Consider the following 15,940-nt stretch of genomic DNA (forward strand, 5'->3'; position numbering starts at 1 on the left):
CATGGCTGCAGATTGCTTTTGACATTACTTTTGAACTACACGGTATGAAGGATATGAAGACCAGGGGCTAAATGGAAGGTACATGATTGCAAAGTAGTTTGTGGGTGGGAGGAAGAGGCTGGAAAGGAAGGTCTGAGAAGCAACTCCAGCACTGAAAAGAAAGAACTCAGCAGAGGTTTACAGGCAAGAATGTCAACATGGGTAATTTTACCAATGGCAAGGATAGCAAGAAAGGACAGAGTAAATAAATAAACAAATTCAAAGTGCAGCAAATAAACATGGTAATCAGATGTCTTTCAGATGTGCTCAAAGTACTTTGAGTTAGGAGCAGAGAAATTAGTGCTCATACTCCTTAGACAAAGAGTGCCCAGGTGGTACCATTCTATCCATAGGTCTCTCTTAGCTGGGTCCCCCCTGGAGAAGATGTTATTCCTAAGACCTACACTTACACTTACTGAGTTGGTAAACCTGTGTCTTGACTGTTCTACTTTAGACTGCAGATGGATGCTGCTCCATACAAAAATATATGGAGTAATTAAATAAAAGGGATAAAAGCTGTAGCTTCCCCTAGGAATAGGCCTGAGGCTTCCAAGTTACTTAGAATAGATGCAGTGACAATAGGCTCGTCAGATCTCCCTGGCAACCAGTGGAGGGTTGGGAAGGCCCATTGGTGACATCATTACATCACCAGCAATGCACTGACATCATTTCTGGGTACATGGGGAATGACGTCAGCACATCAGGACACAGCCAACACTGCCCTCCATTTCCTGCTGTTTTGTCTCCTGCTGGCCAGCTGAACAGTAGTGAGAAGCATCCGCTGTCAGCAGGGGACCCCCCACACATTTAGAGGAAGAGTAATGCGAGATCCATCCCTAGGCATCTTAGAATTGTATTGTCAGAGCTTATAAAGTCTTTTAAACAAAAGAAAACAGAGAGATCTAGAAATGCAAGTTGAAAGAACTAACATTATTTCCACATAAAAACTGTGTTAATCTTGGAGGTTTTTGTTAATGTCTGTTTTTAAACCCTGCTTCATTTTTCTAGGTTATGTTACAGTTAGAAAAGAAGCTCTTTGACTATTTTAATCAAGATGTTTTTAGAGATAACAATGGCACTGCGGTAAGTTTTCTGCTGTAACACTTCATTTTATAGATGTAGTGGTCAAGTCTTCGAAATCTGGGGTTTCACACCAGTGCTGGCCTGCTGAGTATGTTTAGGATAGCAAATCCATTCACATTGATTTTCATCAGACATGTTCTGGGAGTTTCCCACTGTGAATTTAATTCCCAGGCCCATATTGCCCCTTTTCAGGTGGAGAACACTGTGTGAGCAGAAGAGGCTGAAACCTTCCTCCTGTACCTTTTTCTCAACATGAAATGGCCCTAGGGACATACTGTTTGCCCACTGGGGAAACTGATGGCTGCCAGCAAGTTTCCCCAACAAGTCATGTGCCAGCTCCTCAGAGGTATTTCAGCACAAGGGAAATATTTAAGCATCTGTTCCTCACACACCTTGATCCTAATCTGTATTGGACCCATATGTACATGGAGATTAAATTTCCAGCATGGAACTACAGGTGTACATGTCTGATCCAAAATCCTTGCAGCGGTCATGTGTCTGCCACATGAACTTTATAAGTGTGTGAATTTTCCCCTCAATGAATGGTGGGTGGTTCAGGGTTGATCGTTTTTATTTATGTCATTCATTTATAGTCCGCCTTTCTCACTGAGACTCCAGGCGGATTACACAGTATGAGATTAGTACAATCAGTATAAAGGACATTTCAATACAGTATCAAGGACATTTCATAAACAATACCATAGAGTAAATAGATACAAGTTATTATAGTATTAGCAAGAATCCAATACAGAGTAGAAAAAATACTGAAGCAGAACATAATCAATTCTAGAACTAACATTAGACAACATGGAGCACTGCTGGTACATAGGAATACATATTTAAAGCAGCGGATAATATGTAAGGCAATATAGTGATGAAGTCTATGGTCCCTAACTCATTAGCGAAGCATCTGAGACCCCTTCCCTACAATACAGCCCTCCCATTTGAGTAAAAAATTTCCCTTTTATATGCCAATACAAATGCACAAGTTTAAAACTAACCTGCTTCTTGTTAAGTTTGACCACATGTATAATTCTGTGCTTGTCTCTTAAAATATCTGATGCTGTTCAGGACACAGCCGAGTATTTTAAAAGGCCAGTCGCCAAACTTTACGCTTGCTTTCCTTTCAGACTTGGGAAAAAGTGCATAAGATAAACTGAGAACTGGATCTCAGAGTCCTTGGATTTGTGCTATATATTAATTTCTTTTTCTCTTGAAGAATGATTTTTTTCAGTACAACATAAAACTGATGAAACGTCCATCCAAACGATCAGATACTCAGAATAGTGTGACAATTTCAAAATGGGTAGCTTTGTTAGTCTGTAGCAGTAGAAAAGAGCAAGAGTCCAGTAGCACCTAAAAGACTAACAAAATGTGTGGTAAGGTATGAGCTTTTGTGAGTCACAGCTCACTTCTTCAGATTCAGCTGAAGAACCCTACCACAAATTTTGTTAGTCTTATAGGTGCTACTGGACTCTTGCTCTTTTCTACAGTTTCAAAATGGACTCTCATTTCAACTCAGACTGTCTTTTTAGACCTGCACTCACAAACCTATAGCACCCTTCTGAGATGTTCAAAACATTAACACCTTTCATGGGATGTCTATCTTAAATATATATTTTTAAATACAACTTAATGGAACACCGAAAGCAATTCATATAATATAGGTGATGAGGGAAATGCTGATATATTTTCAATCTTTAACTGCTGTAGCACAGTAGTTAAGTGGTTTGGCTGTGAATTAGCACTCTACTGGTTCGAATCCCACTAGTGCCATGAGTTCAGTAGGTGGCTTGGGTAAGCCACTCCTCTCAGCCCCAGCTCCCCAGCTGCATTGAGGATAATAATAACACTAACTTGTTCACCGCTCTGGGTGAGGCACTAATCTGTCTAGAAGAGCGGTATAAGTGCAGCTGTTGTTGTTAAATACTGTCAGTTTTTAACAGTTGCATTTTTTGATCTTCTGATATCTTGGTTTGGAAACAATACGTGATTCTCATTTCAGTTCTTTTCTGCCTGTTCTTAAGGGGCCAACAAATTATTTCAGTCTTTTCCTTACATTAAAAGCTTTGTTAGATTTTGCTCAGGATTAACTGAGATTTAAACCCTTTTTGGATTTAAGTGCAGAATTAACTTTTTCTGTTTTGCAGCCATTGTTTTGAAAGAAAAAAATCAAATGGATAAAAATATTTAATTCTAATTTACATAAACACAGGATCACTGATAGCGCAAGCCTAAGAATGCTTTCCTATGAATAAACCTTACTGAATACACCTGAAAAGGATTTTGATTAGGCTTCTTTAAGATTGTTCTCCAAGTCTCAAAAATGCTTCTTACTGAAATTCGTTTGAAGCTGTTTTAAAAGTAGCATGAAAAGAACATGGGGGGGGGGGAAGGTGTGGAATTGCTATGGCTTAAATGTTTGATAAACATTGCAGAGGCAATTGTTAGGTCAGCTCATCATTCCACGAAACTTCAGATGGAATACAAGTTTGCTCTGAAATTCAGCCAGATCCCAATGTTATTTTTTTATGCTTTTCCCAGTTTGATTGATAAGTCATTCAAGGAAAGCAGCATATATTTTTTTGCATTTTTTGTATAAAGCATTACAGTACAATCATAGATCAATGGTCTTAGAAAGCTATAAATCTGTCTAGGATTGCATTGCTTGTCTAGTGGAATCATAGCTCAATCCCATGTAAAAAATAATTGTCGCCAGCAATTAAAGGAGAACCCTAATCTCAGTGGAAAAACACAAAAAGGTTTTCTATGTTTACAAATTGGTCTTGTAATGCTCATGGCCCCCAACTTCATCTGGTATAAATTAGCAATGCTCCATTGTAGGCCACCGGCCTCAATAGTATTGATGTTTAGGGCAGTAAATCTGACTAAATAAAGAGATCTACTGCACAAACTAATTCCTTAGAAAATCAGGTATTGGTAGTAGCATGTATTTATTGCAGTTTTTTATCAGTATGAAGACAAGGACACCTGTTATCACTTAAGAATGAAATTCTCCTTGTCTGTTGCAATCACTTCATGAAGTGTGAAAATGATCATATTGTAGAATGTTTATGTGACTTCTTCATCTCGACCTTGCAGCAATAAGAGAAGATGCTCTGTTCTTACACAGCATCAGGGCCACATCATACTTTAAGATTATTTTGCATGCACGTATGATACACACAATTACATTTTGAAGCAGCTACACATAGATAGGGTTGCCAACTGTCAGGGTGAGGGAATGTTCCTTCCCTTTAACAGAGGTTTAGTGGGGTGTTATTTAGCTCCATGCCATAAAAAGCCTCAGCCGCTCATTTGCACACCTTAAGCCTCTGTTAAACGCTTGTCCAGGCCTGTTGACAAACCCTACATATAAAGCTTAATTTATGACACAGTTGGCCAGGACTCAGCCCAACATCTGTTTTCAGTGCCAGGGCTCAGTGTTAGAACATAAAGTACCGTGAACAGGTGCACATTTCCTTCATCATGAAGGAAATCCCTGTTTCTCTATCCTCATGTAAAACTCCCCTCCTCCCTCCCTTCCTGTTGTTTGTGCTGAGAAACGGAGAGAATCTGCATGCATGTGAGACGACTCTCCCTTCCTGCTGTATGGGGTAGCATGTCACCACTCCAGCTGTGCCCTTTGTTTCTCTACCTGTAGCTTGAGGAACAGATTGGGGCTACATGTGTGCATGTGCCTCACACACACCCTCATTCCTGGCCAGCTAATTGTCTATAGTCTACTCAAGAGTTTCTGGTCTGTGTGCAGAATGAGCAGCCAGGTGCATACATGAGATATTCAACCAAAAACTTGAGATCTTCAAAAGAAAAGGATCTTTATTTACTAAAGTACAATCTCAGTTCACTAGAGCACAAGGCGTTGGAAAACTACATCAAAGCACTACATTGTATTATAGAACTAAGAAAGGAAAATAAAACCTATGAGGCAACCTAAGTTGTAACATCACTGGTGTTACCATGGCATTCCCTTTGCTGGAATGGACTCAAGCCCACTGGAGCCTTGAAAAACTGATGCTGGTCCGGACATACTTCCCTCATTTGTTCCCTGGCTTGCATATTTATAACCCTTCTTGTCCCAGCAGGGAGGGTTTCTCTTTATCCTGTCATGAGACTGGGAATGGATCCCACGTGTACCTTTTCTCTGATCAAATTAAGGTGCTCATCCCAAACCTGTATGGCCCATCTCAGGATATCTTGCCCCTTCCTGGCATGTTTTTTTCCATCCTACCTATTTGTATCCATAAAAGAAACTCATCTCTTCCAAGCCTGCATTCCGAAAAGGTTCATTACTTCTTTTGCCTAAGAAAGAATGTTTTCCCCAAGATCAGGGTCCCCCTGAGTGTTAATCAATGAATACTGCATCTCTTTATCACAACACTGTGATTGGACAGGGCTGTCTAGAGCACCATACAACTTGTGATGAAAAATATGTGCATACCTACTTCAAAAGTGGCAGATGTACATATCTGGGAAGGAAAGAGTGAAAAAATACAGGGAAGATGTTTATTGCTCCTTACCAGGCCAGTTCCATCTCTCCAGTTCACTTCAGAAAAGTTTGACTAAGAGTAGGCATAATAGGCTGTTTATTGGCTTGGATCTAACCAACCCTCAGTGGAAGGTGCTGGTGGATACAGATTTACCTCTCCTCCCAGTTGTCCCTTTCAACCTCCGTGAAGTTGATTCCTGAAGCCATGCCATGTCAGTCAGAAGATTTCAGTGAAGCAGGGGAAGGGAGTGAAATTACCCCTCTTGTGTCAGTGAAGCGGCTCTCTTTCTGATAAAGAAAGCAGGAGATATTTCGCCCCATTTCTCCTCCTTATTGCCATCCCTGACCTGCATGTCTTTTTGTCTGCTCTGGTGCTGAAATTCTAGAAATTATGTTCCCAGGGGTCAAAGAGACTGCTGAGGAAAGCAGAATTCCATGAACCTTCTGTTGATAATAACTGTACTTATGTACTGCTTCTAGACAGATTGATGCCCCATTCAGAGTGGTAAAAAAGTCAGTGTTATTATTATCCCCACAATATAGCTAGGGAGCTGGGGCTGAGAGGAGTGGCTTACCCAAGGCCACCTGCTGAGCTCATGGCAGTAGTTTCAGGTGGGTAGCTGTGTTGATCTGTAGTAGAAAAGGTCCAGTAGCACAAAGACCCACTAGATTTCCAGGCTAGGAGCTTTCAAGAGTCAGAGCTCCCTTCATCAGATAATAGTGGGATTCAAACCAGCAGAGTGCTGATTTGCAGCCCAACAACTTTACCACTATGCTACAGCAGCTCCAACATCTAAACCATTATCATGAGGCATAACATACCTCATTGCTCACCACCTACAAATCACAGATGTAGAACCATTGCAGGATAAAGGACAAAATGTTAATTCAAGACTGTTTAGAATCCCCTCCATTCAACTTGGAGGGGACTCCCATTCCTTCAGCAAGAAGTTCAGCTTATCCTTTCAAGGTCTTATAGTACTTTGGCGTGCAGGGATCTGTTCATGTACCAAAGGGATCATAGAGTGATAGTCACCACTCTTGCAACTGAGCTTCTGTTAAATAACCTCCTGCCACTGAGATCTTCAAACAGTAGGACCATATAGCCTATCTGGAGTTGACTTATTAGGACACAATCCTTCCTATTATATTTGAGAACACGTATAAGCACACATACCTAGAGCAGTGGAATATGAGTATCTAGGGACTCGTCGACCTAGAGTTTATAGTCTGTGCTAAATATACGAGTAAATAAAAAAAGAAACATTGTTGGCCCACATATATACATATATTCCCTCTGTATAGTGAGAGTGAGAGATTCATAGGAATTATGTAAAAGCTATACATTAGCTCCCTTTTTAACACAGTGCTCTCTCACTAGAAATACCAATATGCATTAATAAATAAGAAAAATTTCACCCTTTCCTTTTTTGATGTAGCGTATGTGTATTTCTGTTTGTTTTTTAAAGCTTCTTGAAATATTACAATTGTATTTGTGCAGCGTATCAGTACATTTTTTTTAATGCCGAAGGTAATCATTCCTATTTATGGCAGTCCTTGGCATGCTAGTAGCATTTCAAGCATTGGTTGGGTTAATTCCCCATGCATGCCTCTTCACGTGTTTGCTTGCAAAGAAGCATACAGACAGGCCACTTTAGAACATTATATTTCAAAATCTGAAGCCATTTCATTCACGCACTGGGAAGCAGGAAATCTTCCAGATCAAGAAGGGAAGAAAAAGATAAACGATATAATGAGCCATTGGAGATAATCTAATCTTCATGGTCTAGTTAAACACGCAACACCATGATCACTAAAAACAAACTACCTATCTAAAAGGATAAATGTCCCTGGGCCAAATTCAACCCAAAAAATCCATCGCATCCTTCATCACCCACCAGCCTTGTACCAGCCTGACAGAAATTTAATTCAAGCTGGCTCCTGAAAATAATTATTGTATTTTAAGAGTAGTAATCATTGGTCGGGACATGATTGAATGTGTCCATGCCTATTGACTTTTTCTATGATTTATAGCTTTGTTTAGTCGATATTCCCATCGAAATTGTATAATTAATTATAAGTGGGGCTGTCAGGTCTGCAGGATGGAGTGCCCTGATGAGTATTTGGGAAGATTAAATTTTCCTTAGCTATACCGATGCAAGGCTTGGGAATTTTCACAGCAATATGGCTGTTGGATAGAGATGTTTTCTTATGTGTTTAGCAACTGCTTTAGCTCAAGATCCATTGATTTTTTTTTCCGGAGCCACTCTTTTTTTTATCAGTTTGGTGCTTCTGCAGCAACAGTGGAATTTGTGCAGATGTGACAACACCTGACAAATATTTATTATCAACAGGCTACTTTATCATTGTCCATACACTGTTATCTCCTCTTTTTTACATTGTAATCTAAGAGAAAAATGCTCAAGAAAGATGTTGGAATGGTTAGTACGCTTGTGAAAAATCGAAAACATATGCAGATGACTTGTTCAATAGAAGTACTGTACACTTTCTGTTCAAGGTTGCATTTTCCTAACTGCTACTGCCCCTATATATATATATATATTTGTCTCAGAGTAATGCTTATTATACTCAGCTTAAAGCCCAATGGTATTCCATTCCTTCCAAAGCTTACTACAGCCAAGAACTCTAGTCTTACACACATTTATCTAGAAGTAATTTCTAAGTAAATGCATTTAGGGCAGTTTGAAAGCTGTATTAATATATTTGTATCCAATCCAAATTGCCTGTGAAGACCAGAAGTAAATCTGATGTTCACGGTTAAATAATATTGTTTATTATTAAAATATGTTGGAAATTCTGACGGGCACTACAATGTACATCTTATTTCCACAAAAGAAAGAAAGAGAGATGAACGACGGCAAACTTGCCCTAATATTTATCCTTTCTGAATTTCTAATACACTTCTAAAATATTAGTGAGGTGAAAAGGCTTAGAGCTATTCTTTAATCTATAATAGAACTTTATATACTGGATGCAACATTCTGTGCTCTGAGTGAGAGTTCCTAATTAGAAGCATTTATATGCTACACAATTGAGGGTCAACTGGAACTGATTTTACTTCCCAAAAAAGAGGAAGAGTCAGGGTGGAAGGTTTGCAGTCACTAAAAGAGTTACATAGTCTCCCCACTTTGATAGAAATTTCACAAGATACCAAAAAAAGAGACCAACCTGGAACAAACCAATAACTAGAAACAAAAGGCAGCCCCCCCCCCGTGTCGGGGCTACTAAATCATTAAACCACAATCAATCAAAGCTAATATCCCAAAACAATTAGAAGTTTCTAGATATATTTTATGAATTTTTATGATATTCTTCAAAAGGGCACATTCCCTACTGACAGACATATACCATGTTGGTATACCTTTTGAAGATTGGACAATCAGGACTGAGTGAGTTAAATATAGGATGAAATCTTTGCACTTGACAACATTGACATGCGAAATGAGTCACTTCTGCTAGCATCTCGTTGGGCAGGGATCTTGGTGTTATGCTCCAAGCACTTCATCTGTGATCCTACCTGAGAAGATAAGAAATACATGATATAGCTATACCCAAAGTTTGAATTTTGATGACTGGGTTCATACTTACCTTCTGCTATTACAGTCTTTTGAAGAACAACTTGCTTTGGTGTACCGGCAACACAAAAGAGGACGTTGATTGGTATCAGTGACATTACTATTCTTGCAACTATTACGAATTTATTCTTGCTATATTTATTGAAATGATGTCTTTTAAATATTTATTGTGAGAATCTTGTCATATGACTTGGAATATCTGATTTTAGAATTTGTCGGAGCACTTTGCACTTTCTTCATTACACTGTTTAAATATCATGAAAATCCATAAAATATTTCTAGAAATTTCTAATTGTTTTGGGATATTAGCTTTGATTGAGTGTGGTTTAACTATTTAGTAGCCCTAGTAGGGGAGATCCCCTTCTGTTTCTAGTCAGAAATTGCACAAGAGGCTGACTTTTGCATACATATAAGTTCTATCACTCAATAATTCATTTCTTGATGACTTGTTGCTAAGTTTGGAAACAAACAAAACCTTTCAGAATCATTGTGTTTGAAGAAGTGTGGAGAAACCCAAGTTCTGTGGCAGTTCTACAACTGCAAGACATCACCTGTTGATACCGTCACTGAGTAATGAACATGCATGTATGCAGGGTTTTTTTCTGGGAAAAGAGGTGGTGGAACTCTCTATTATCATATGTGCGTGCACGACACGCATGCCCGCTCCCATAAATGCATGATGATGTCACTCCCGGAAGTGACGTCACTCCTAGATGTGACACCAGTTCCTGGAAGTGACGCCGCTTCCCCGGAATGGAACCCAGCACAATGCATTATGACGATAAATTCCACAGAGTGAAATTCCTAATCCAATGAACATTGAATTTTCAAATTTTCTGGGAAGGTTTTGCTTTACTGGAGCAAATCAAAATTAGATACTCAACTTTAGCTGCATTAGATCTACACTTAGTTTAAAATGGCTTTTTTTTTGTTGCCTGCCAACTCTACCTTACCAATGGCTAAACTGTTGTGATGTTGTGAAATGCTCATAAATATTCCAGTGTCCCAGACAAACAATATTCATAAAAACTTCCTTAACACCCTATGTCCACTGCAATTTCAGTGATGTTAATCAGCTGAGGGTGGGGAGAACCATTTGAGTTACAGTTATTAAGACATAAGAACACCTATGTGCTGATGAATATATTGATGAAAGCCTTCTGTGACTTGGACACAGCTATCCCTTCCTAGCATAAAACTGGAATAACCATAACTGATATTTTAACTAATATAACTGATACTTTAACTAATACAAATAACCATAACTGATATATTTAACTAACACAGAACCAATCTGCATTCAAAAGCCGTGGGAACCATAACAATGTCAACTTCAGTCAACAAAAGAATAAAAGCAACACACACACACACATGCATGCACAGCCCTACTCACCCCCTGAAAAGAAAGCAGAATGAACTCAAAGCAGCACACAAACGCACAGCTCCCATCCCCCATGAAAAGAAAGCAGAATGAACTCAAAACAGCACACATACATACACAGCCCCACCCACCCTCAAATGAAAATAAAACAAAATGAACTCAGAGCAGCACACACATACACAGAAACCCCTGAATGAAATGAAAGCAGAATGAACTCAAAGCAGCTTAGCCTCCTCTGGAGAGCGAGCCCCAGCACCTCTGCTTGCACTTGCTCTCGCTCTCTCTCACTCAGAGAGGAATGAAAAGAAAGCAGAATGAACTCAAAAGCAGCTTAGCCTCCTCTGGAGAGCCAGCCCCATCACTTCTGCTCGCTCCCACTCGTGCGCGCGCGCGCGCACTCACACTCTCTCACTCACTCTCACTCAGTCTTGCACGCACGGACACGGACGCGCACGCACGGACACAGAGAAATGAAAAGAAAGCAGAATGAACTCAAAGCAGCACACACACACACACACAGCCCCACCCCCCACCCCACCTCCCCAATGAAAATAAAACAGAATGAACTCAAAGCAGCACACACATACACAGAAACCCCTGAATGAATGCAGAACGAACTCAAAGCAGCTTAGCCCTCCTCTGCAGAGCCCACACTGGGCCCCAGCTCACTAACTCTCTCACTCACTCACTCACTCACTAAGGAATGAAAAAAAGCAGAATGAACTCAAAGCAGCTAAGCCTCCTCTGCAGAGCCCACAGGGCTGAAGAAGGAAGGAATCATTTGGGCAGATTCTAGAGCTGCTGGAACACTGTTCCGGAGTGTTCCTCCTCAAAAAAAGCCCTGCATGTATGTGGTCCATGCTGAGTCCTGAAGTGCTGATTAAACCTCTGTAGGATCCACATGCAAAACAGGAGCCAATTGGCATTATTAGTCAGTATTACAGATTTTAAAGCGTTTTTACTGAACTACTGTAAAAGCTTTTCTGGCATCATTTGTCCGGGGTCTGAGGCACAGCCCCCGGACTCGCTGGGAGGAAGCAATGGAAGGCAGCCAGGAGACAGCTTTCCAGCTGCCCTGGCCGGCAAACAAGGCCAGAACCTGCCTGTACCAGAGGGAAGGGGCAAAGTTCCAAAGCCTCAGAGGACTAGAAGGGGCAAGGGGAGGCCAGCTAGCCCCACCCTTCAGGGGGAGGCCAGGGGGCTAGGCAGAGCAGAGGGAGGGGGCAAAGGCAGTAGGAATAGGGACCCAGCAGCTGCCCAAACAGAGCTTTTACCTGATGATAAGGAGAAGCAGCCTCAACAGCTCAGAGCCGTGCCCAAGCCTATGCACCAGCTAGAAGGCAATAACCTGGCTCAGGGAATGCCAGGAGCAAAGCAACCCCAGGTGGAGCTGCCACAGGCATTCTGGGGGAGGAGCTGGGCAGCCAGCCAAGGGGCCACAGCTGGGCCTGCCTTCAGCAATCAGCTTAGCCAGAGAGGTTTGGCAGCCAGACAACAAGGCACAGCTGTTGCAGGCCAATGCAGCCAGATCAGCTACCCCAGCTGCAATGGCTTGAGGCAGCCCAGGACACTGCTGGAAGGAGGGCGGGGCAGGGAGAGAAAGCCCTATAAAGGATGGCTCGGAAGAGCACGGGGGTGGTGGATTGAGTAGGAGTGAAGTGGAGCAGAGGCAAGGAGGAAAGTTGCTGGAGGAGGAGATGGTGGCGATCAAAGGGGATGAGTGGCACACGTTGAGCAGGCCGGTGAGTGGACTGAGAGGGAGTCTGGGTGAGGTATACTGCCCCTCCTTCCACAGAGCAGGGTCCTGCAGCATCCCTGGCACCCCTTTGACCTCAAGACTGGTCTGTCTGGTGCCCCACCCAGCGGCAGCAGCTGTGAGCCCTGACATCATTGTCACTGAAGTTCCATGCTTCAGCCTGCTACTGTGGAAGGGTCCAAGTAGTTTGGCCATACTTAAGCATTTCAAGTCTGCACACATGCACAAGTAGCCTACAAGGAAATCTATTTCAGTAGCTTAGGAGTCACATGTGCTTTTGACATGCCATCTATGGCTCTTCTGAGCACTGTTCCCCAACATGGCACCCACCACTTTTTAGAAAACAGAATAAGGCTGCCCTGGCCGGCAAAGCCCCCCTGCCCAGTGGGGCTTGGTTCCCACCTTGCTACTAAAAGATGGGTGATCTGTGAGGATCCCTGAGCTGCAGACCTTGTGTTAGAGATGGAATGTAAAGGCCTCTCCAACAACTCCTTAACCTCCTCTTGTCCTCATCTGAATGACTGGGTGGCTTTTAACATAGGTAAGTGTTTATTTTTTAACATTCTTATCTAATCAAGAATTCTGGATAATTTGAAAGCTTACAACACTAACTGGCAATGCCTTCCCCTCACTTAGGGTAACCAGCCCTCCAGTGGAAGCAAGGTATTCCCCACTCCCAGCCTCCACCCCAGCACCTCTCACCTGGCTGGTGAGGGAAAGGCATGGAAACAGGCCAAGAAATCCCTGAAGTGCACTCGCACATACTCCAGAATGCTTCTACCATGCACTGGGAACGGTGTCATTCGTCCCCATTTCAGCGTCACACCAGGGGCCGATTTGACAAAAATCAGCCCCAGATGCTAAATTGGGGGCTAACTTTTATCAAATTGGCCCCTGGCGTGACCCGTCTCTTCTGTATCGTACCAGGAATGACATCATTCCCAGTGTGACATGGAAGCATTCCGGAGCATGTGGCTGATGCTCCTGTCACACACACAGCACAAACCCTCTGTCCCCTACTTTGAGTCCTGGGGGATCTGACAACCCTACACTCACTCATGATACACAAGGGTTGGTTTAGCTTCAACAGTGGTTTGGTAAAGTGGCGCACAGGACATAGAGTAATAATGGGGATTTTGGTGGATGGTAATTGCAAATGTGGCTCTCTCAGAGTGGTGGAGTGAATATTACTGCATTAGGGAATCAGAAAAGTGATGCTGTGAAACCATGTCCTCTGTTCTTGTTGAATATCAGCTGCTGTACTTCTTTGATTCACTTTTCTTAGTCCAGGGAGCATGCCTGCACGGAGCCTAATGTGAACTCTAATTTACATAGAGAGCACCTCCGTATGTACACCTCCTCTTTTCTGCAGTGGAGAGGATAGTATTAGGTGCTTATCTCTGAATTTACAGAACTGCCTTCTCCATTGAGGTGAACAGAGAAGATGCTACTGTTGTGGATCACAACTCACTGACTGGAAGACTGGAGATATAGATATAGATTATTTATTTATTTATAATCCGCTCTTCCCGCAAGTGGGCTCAGAGTGGAGTACAAAATTTCAAATACATAAGAATAAAACATGTAGCAAATAAAATACAACATATTAAAACATCTTAAAAGCAGCGCACATATTGCACAATCCTAACTCTGATCAATTAGGGCCGGTGGGACCAGCAGGAGGTTGGTTGGGTGGTTCACCTGCCTCAACCACCATCTCCGTCAGGCTTATGATAGGCCCAAGTTTCCACAGACAAAGAGTTCCACCAAGTTGGTGCCAGAGCCAAAAAAAAGCTCTGGCTCTGGTTGAAGCAAGGCAAACCTCCTTGGGGCTGAGGATCACCAGCAGATGTTTATCTGCTGAGCGGAGCACCCTTGAGGGAGTATAGGGTAAGAGGCAGTCCCGCAGGGTTGTTTAGCCAGTGCTTGAAAGTAACACTTTCAGTATCTTTCCTAAATGTTTGAAACCATTTCTATGCACCTTCTCTTCAACTGATTTCTATTATGAAGTTACTCATATTATAAGGAAAGATTACAGTTACAGTTACAAGTATAAGGAAAGATTACAGTTGCTACTGATTTGTACAGAAACACCTGCCCATTCAGCATCCATTTAAATATATAGCAGCAATGAAATGTTTTTATTGACTATTAGAGAGAAGTTATTTTTATACTGTCAAACCAGAATCTTAGAATAAGAAAATACGATCTGCTTATTTCTTGTGTGCACGTATTTCCTGTATAGAACTTAGAACTAGAGATGGGCACGAACCAAAATACGAACCAAATTTTGTCATGAACCTAGCCGGATCATGGTTCGCGAACCAGTGGTTTGTCAGATCCCATTTCTGACGAACCACCATGAACTTTAGGGCAGTTCATTTGGTTCATCTTTTGGTTCATCACTGCAGACAGCCTGGTGCCAGTCAATCAGTTTCCTAGGCAACGAGGGGTTGGGCTTTCTGCAGACTTTCTGCTGACCCAGAAATGACCTTCTGCTGACCCAGAAGTGGTGATTTGCTGACCTGGAAGTGACATTTTCACGAACCAGCTCACGAACTGGGGCAAATTCATGAAGTTCATGGTTCGTGAAACGTCACGAACCACATGGTTCATTTTTTTCTGGTTTTTTCTCTCCTTAGAGCTATAGGCAGGAAAAATCATGCCATGTCTATTTTATGTCAATATATTGCTCTATAATAAGAAATTAAGGTGTAACCCTCCCCCCCAAAATCCCTTAGAGTTTGGTCCTTCATTCTCTAAACATTGTTGTATACCTTAACATCAGTCAGATCAAACTGATTAACTCGTGTCTGACTGGTAAAACTCTTGATAATTAGCCGGCCTTATGAAAAGGACTATGTTCCTGAATCTCTTCCTATATTCCTCAGTCTTTTTCCCAAGCTCAGGGTGCTTCCAACCCATAAACCATTTTTACAGAATTCTAAATGCTTTAACAGGATTTGAAAGTGCTTCAGGCAAGTAATTGGGAGTCTAATCAACTAAGTAAACATTACAAAGTTTTAACTTGTTTCATCCTGTTCTTTAGGTTGCTGGGCAGGATCATAAAGGCAATAGAATTGTTTATGTGGTTTGCAAGAGTCATATTTTAGGAAAGGGAAAATCAACATGGTGCTACTTTTCTTCTGCATGTTTTCTTTTAAGTATCCTTTAACTCTGTATGCTCGGTTTCCACAAACTTCCAGCTCAAAAATCAAATGAAGGATTTGGGGAATAGAGTGATGTACGCATCCAGTATACACATTACATTGTATGAAGATGACCATTGTATGAAGATGACACTGTTCATATTGAGTTTGCAAAATAATAACTGTGCAGACCAGCTGATTGTTACATGTAGATCTGTGAACGCCTAATGGCTGAACTACTGTGATATCACATATGTACCGAAAAGCATAGGGATGACATAGGAATAAGAAAGATGTAGCCCAGCCCTTGACTTTGGTTAGGTTGCTATAATGTTACAAAATTAGCTTATTGAAAACTTCACATAGACCTAAGATTAGAAGGGTGATATGGGAAAGGGCTATCCACGTAAAAGCTGACCACGTAAA

General features: G+C 41.6%; 1 protein-coding gene across 1 annotated transcript in view; it reads left to right on the forward strand.

Annotated features, from left to right (window-relative positions):
• Nucleotides 1-15,940, forward strand: part of INPP5A (inositol polyphosphate-5-phosphatase A) — a 358,040-nt gene that overhangs the window by 289,342 nt on the left and 52,758 nt on the right. The window contains exon 11 of the mRNA XM_054983325.1: nucleotides 1,048-1,122. Within this exon, the coding sequence (XP_054839300.1) occupies nucleotides 1,048-1,122 (75 nt within the window). The remainder of the gene's footprint in view (nucleotides 1-1,047; nucleotides 1,123-15,940) is intronic.

This window comes from Eublepharis macularius, chromosome 6, assembly GCF_028583425.1.
Source record: "Eublepharis macularius isolate TG4126 chromosome 6, MPM_Emac_v1.0, whole genome shotgun sequence".
NCBI lineage: Eukaryota > Metazoa > Chordata > Lepidosauria > Squamata > Eublepharidae > Eublepharis > Eublepharis macularius.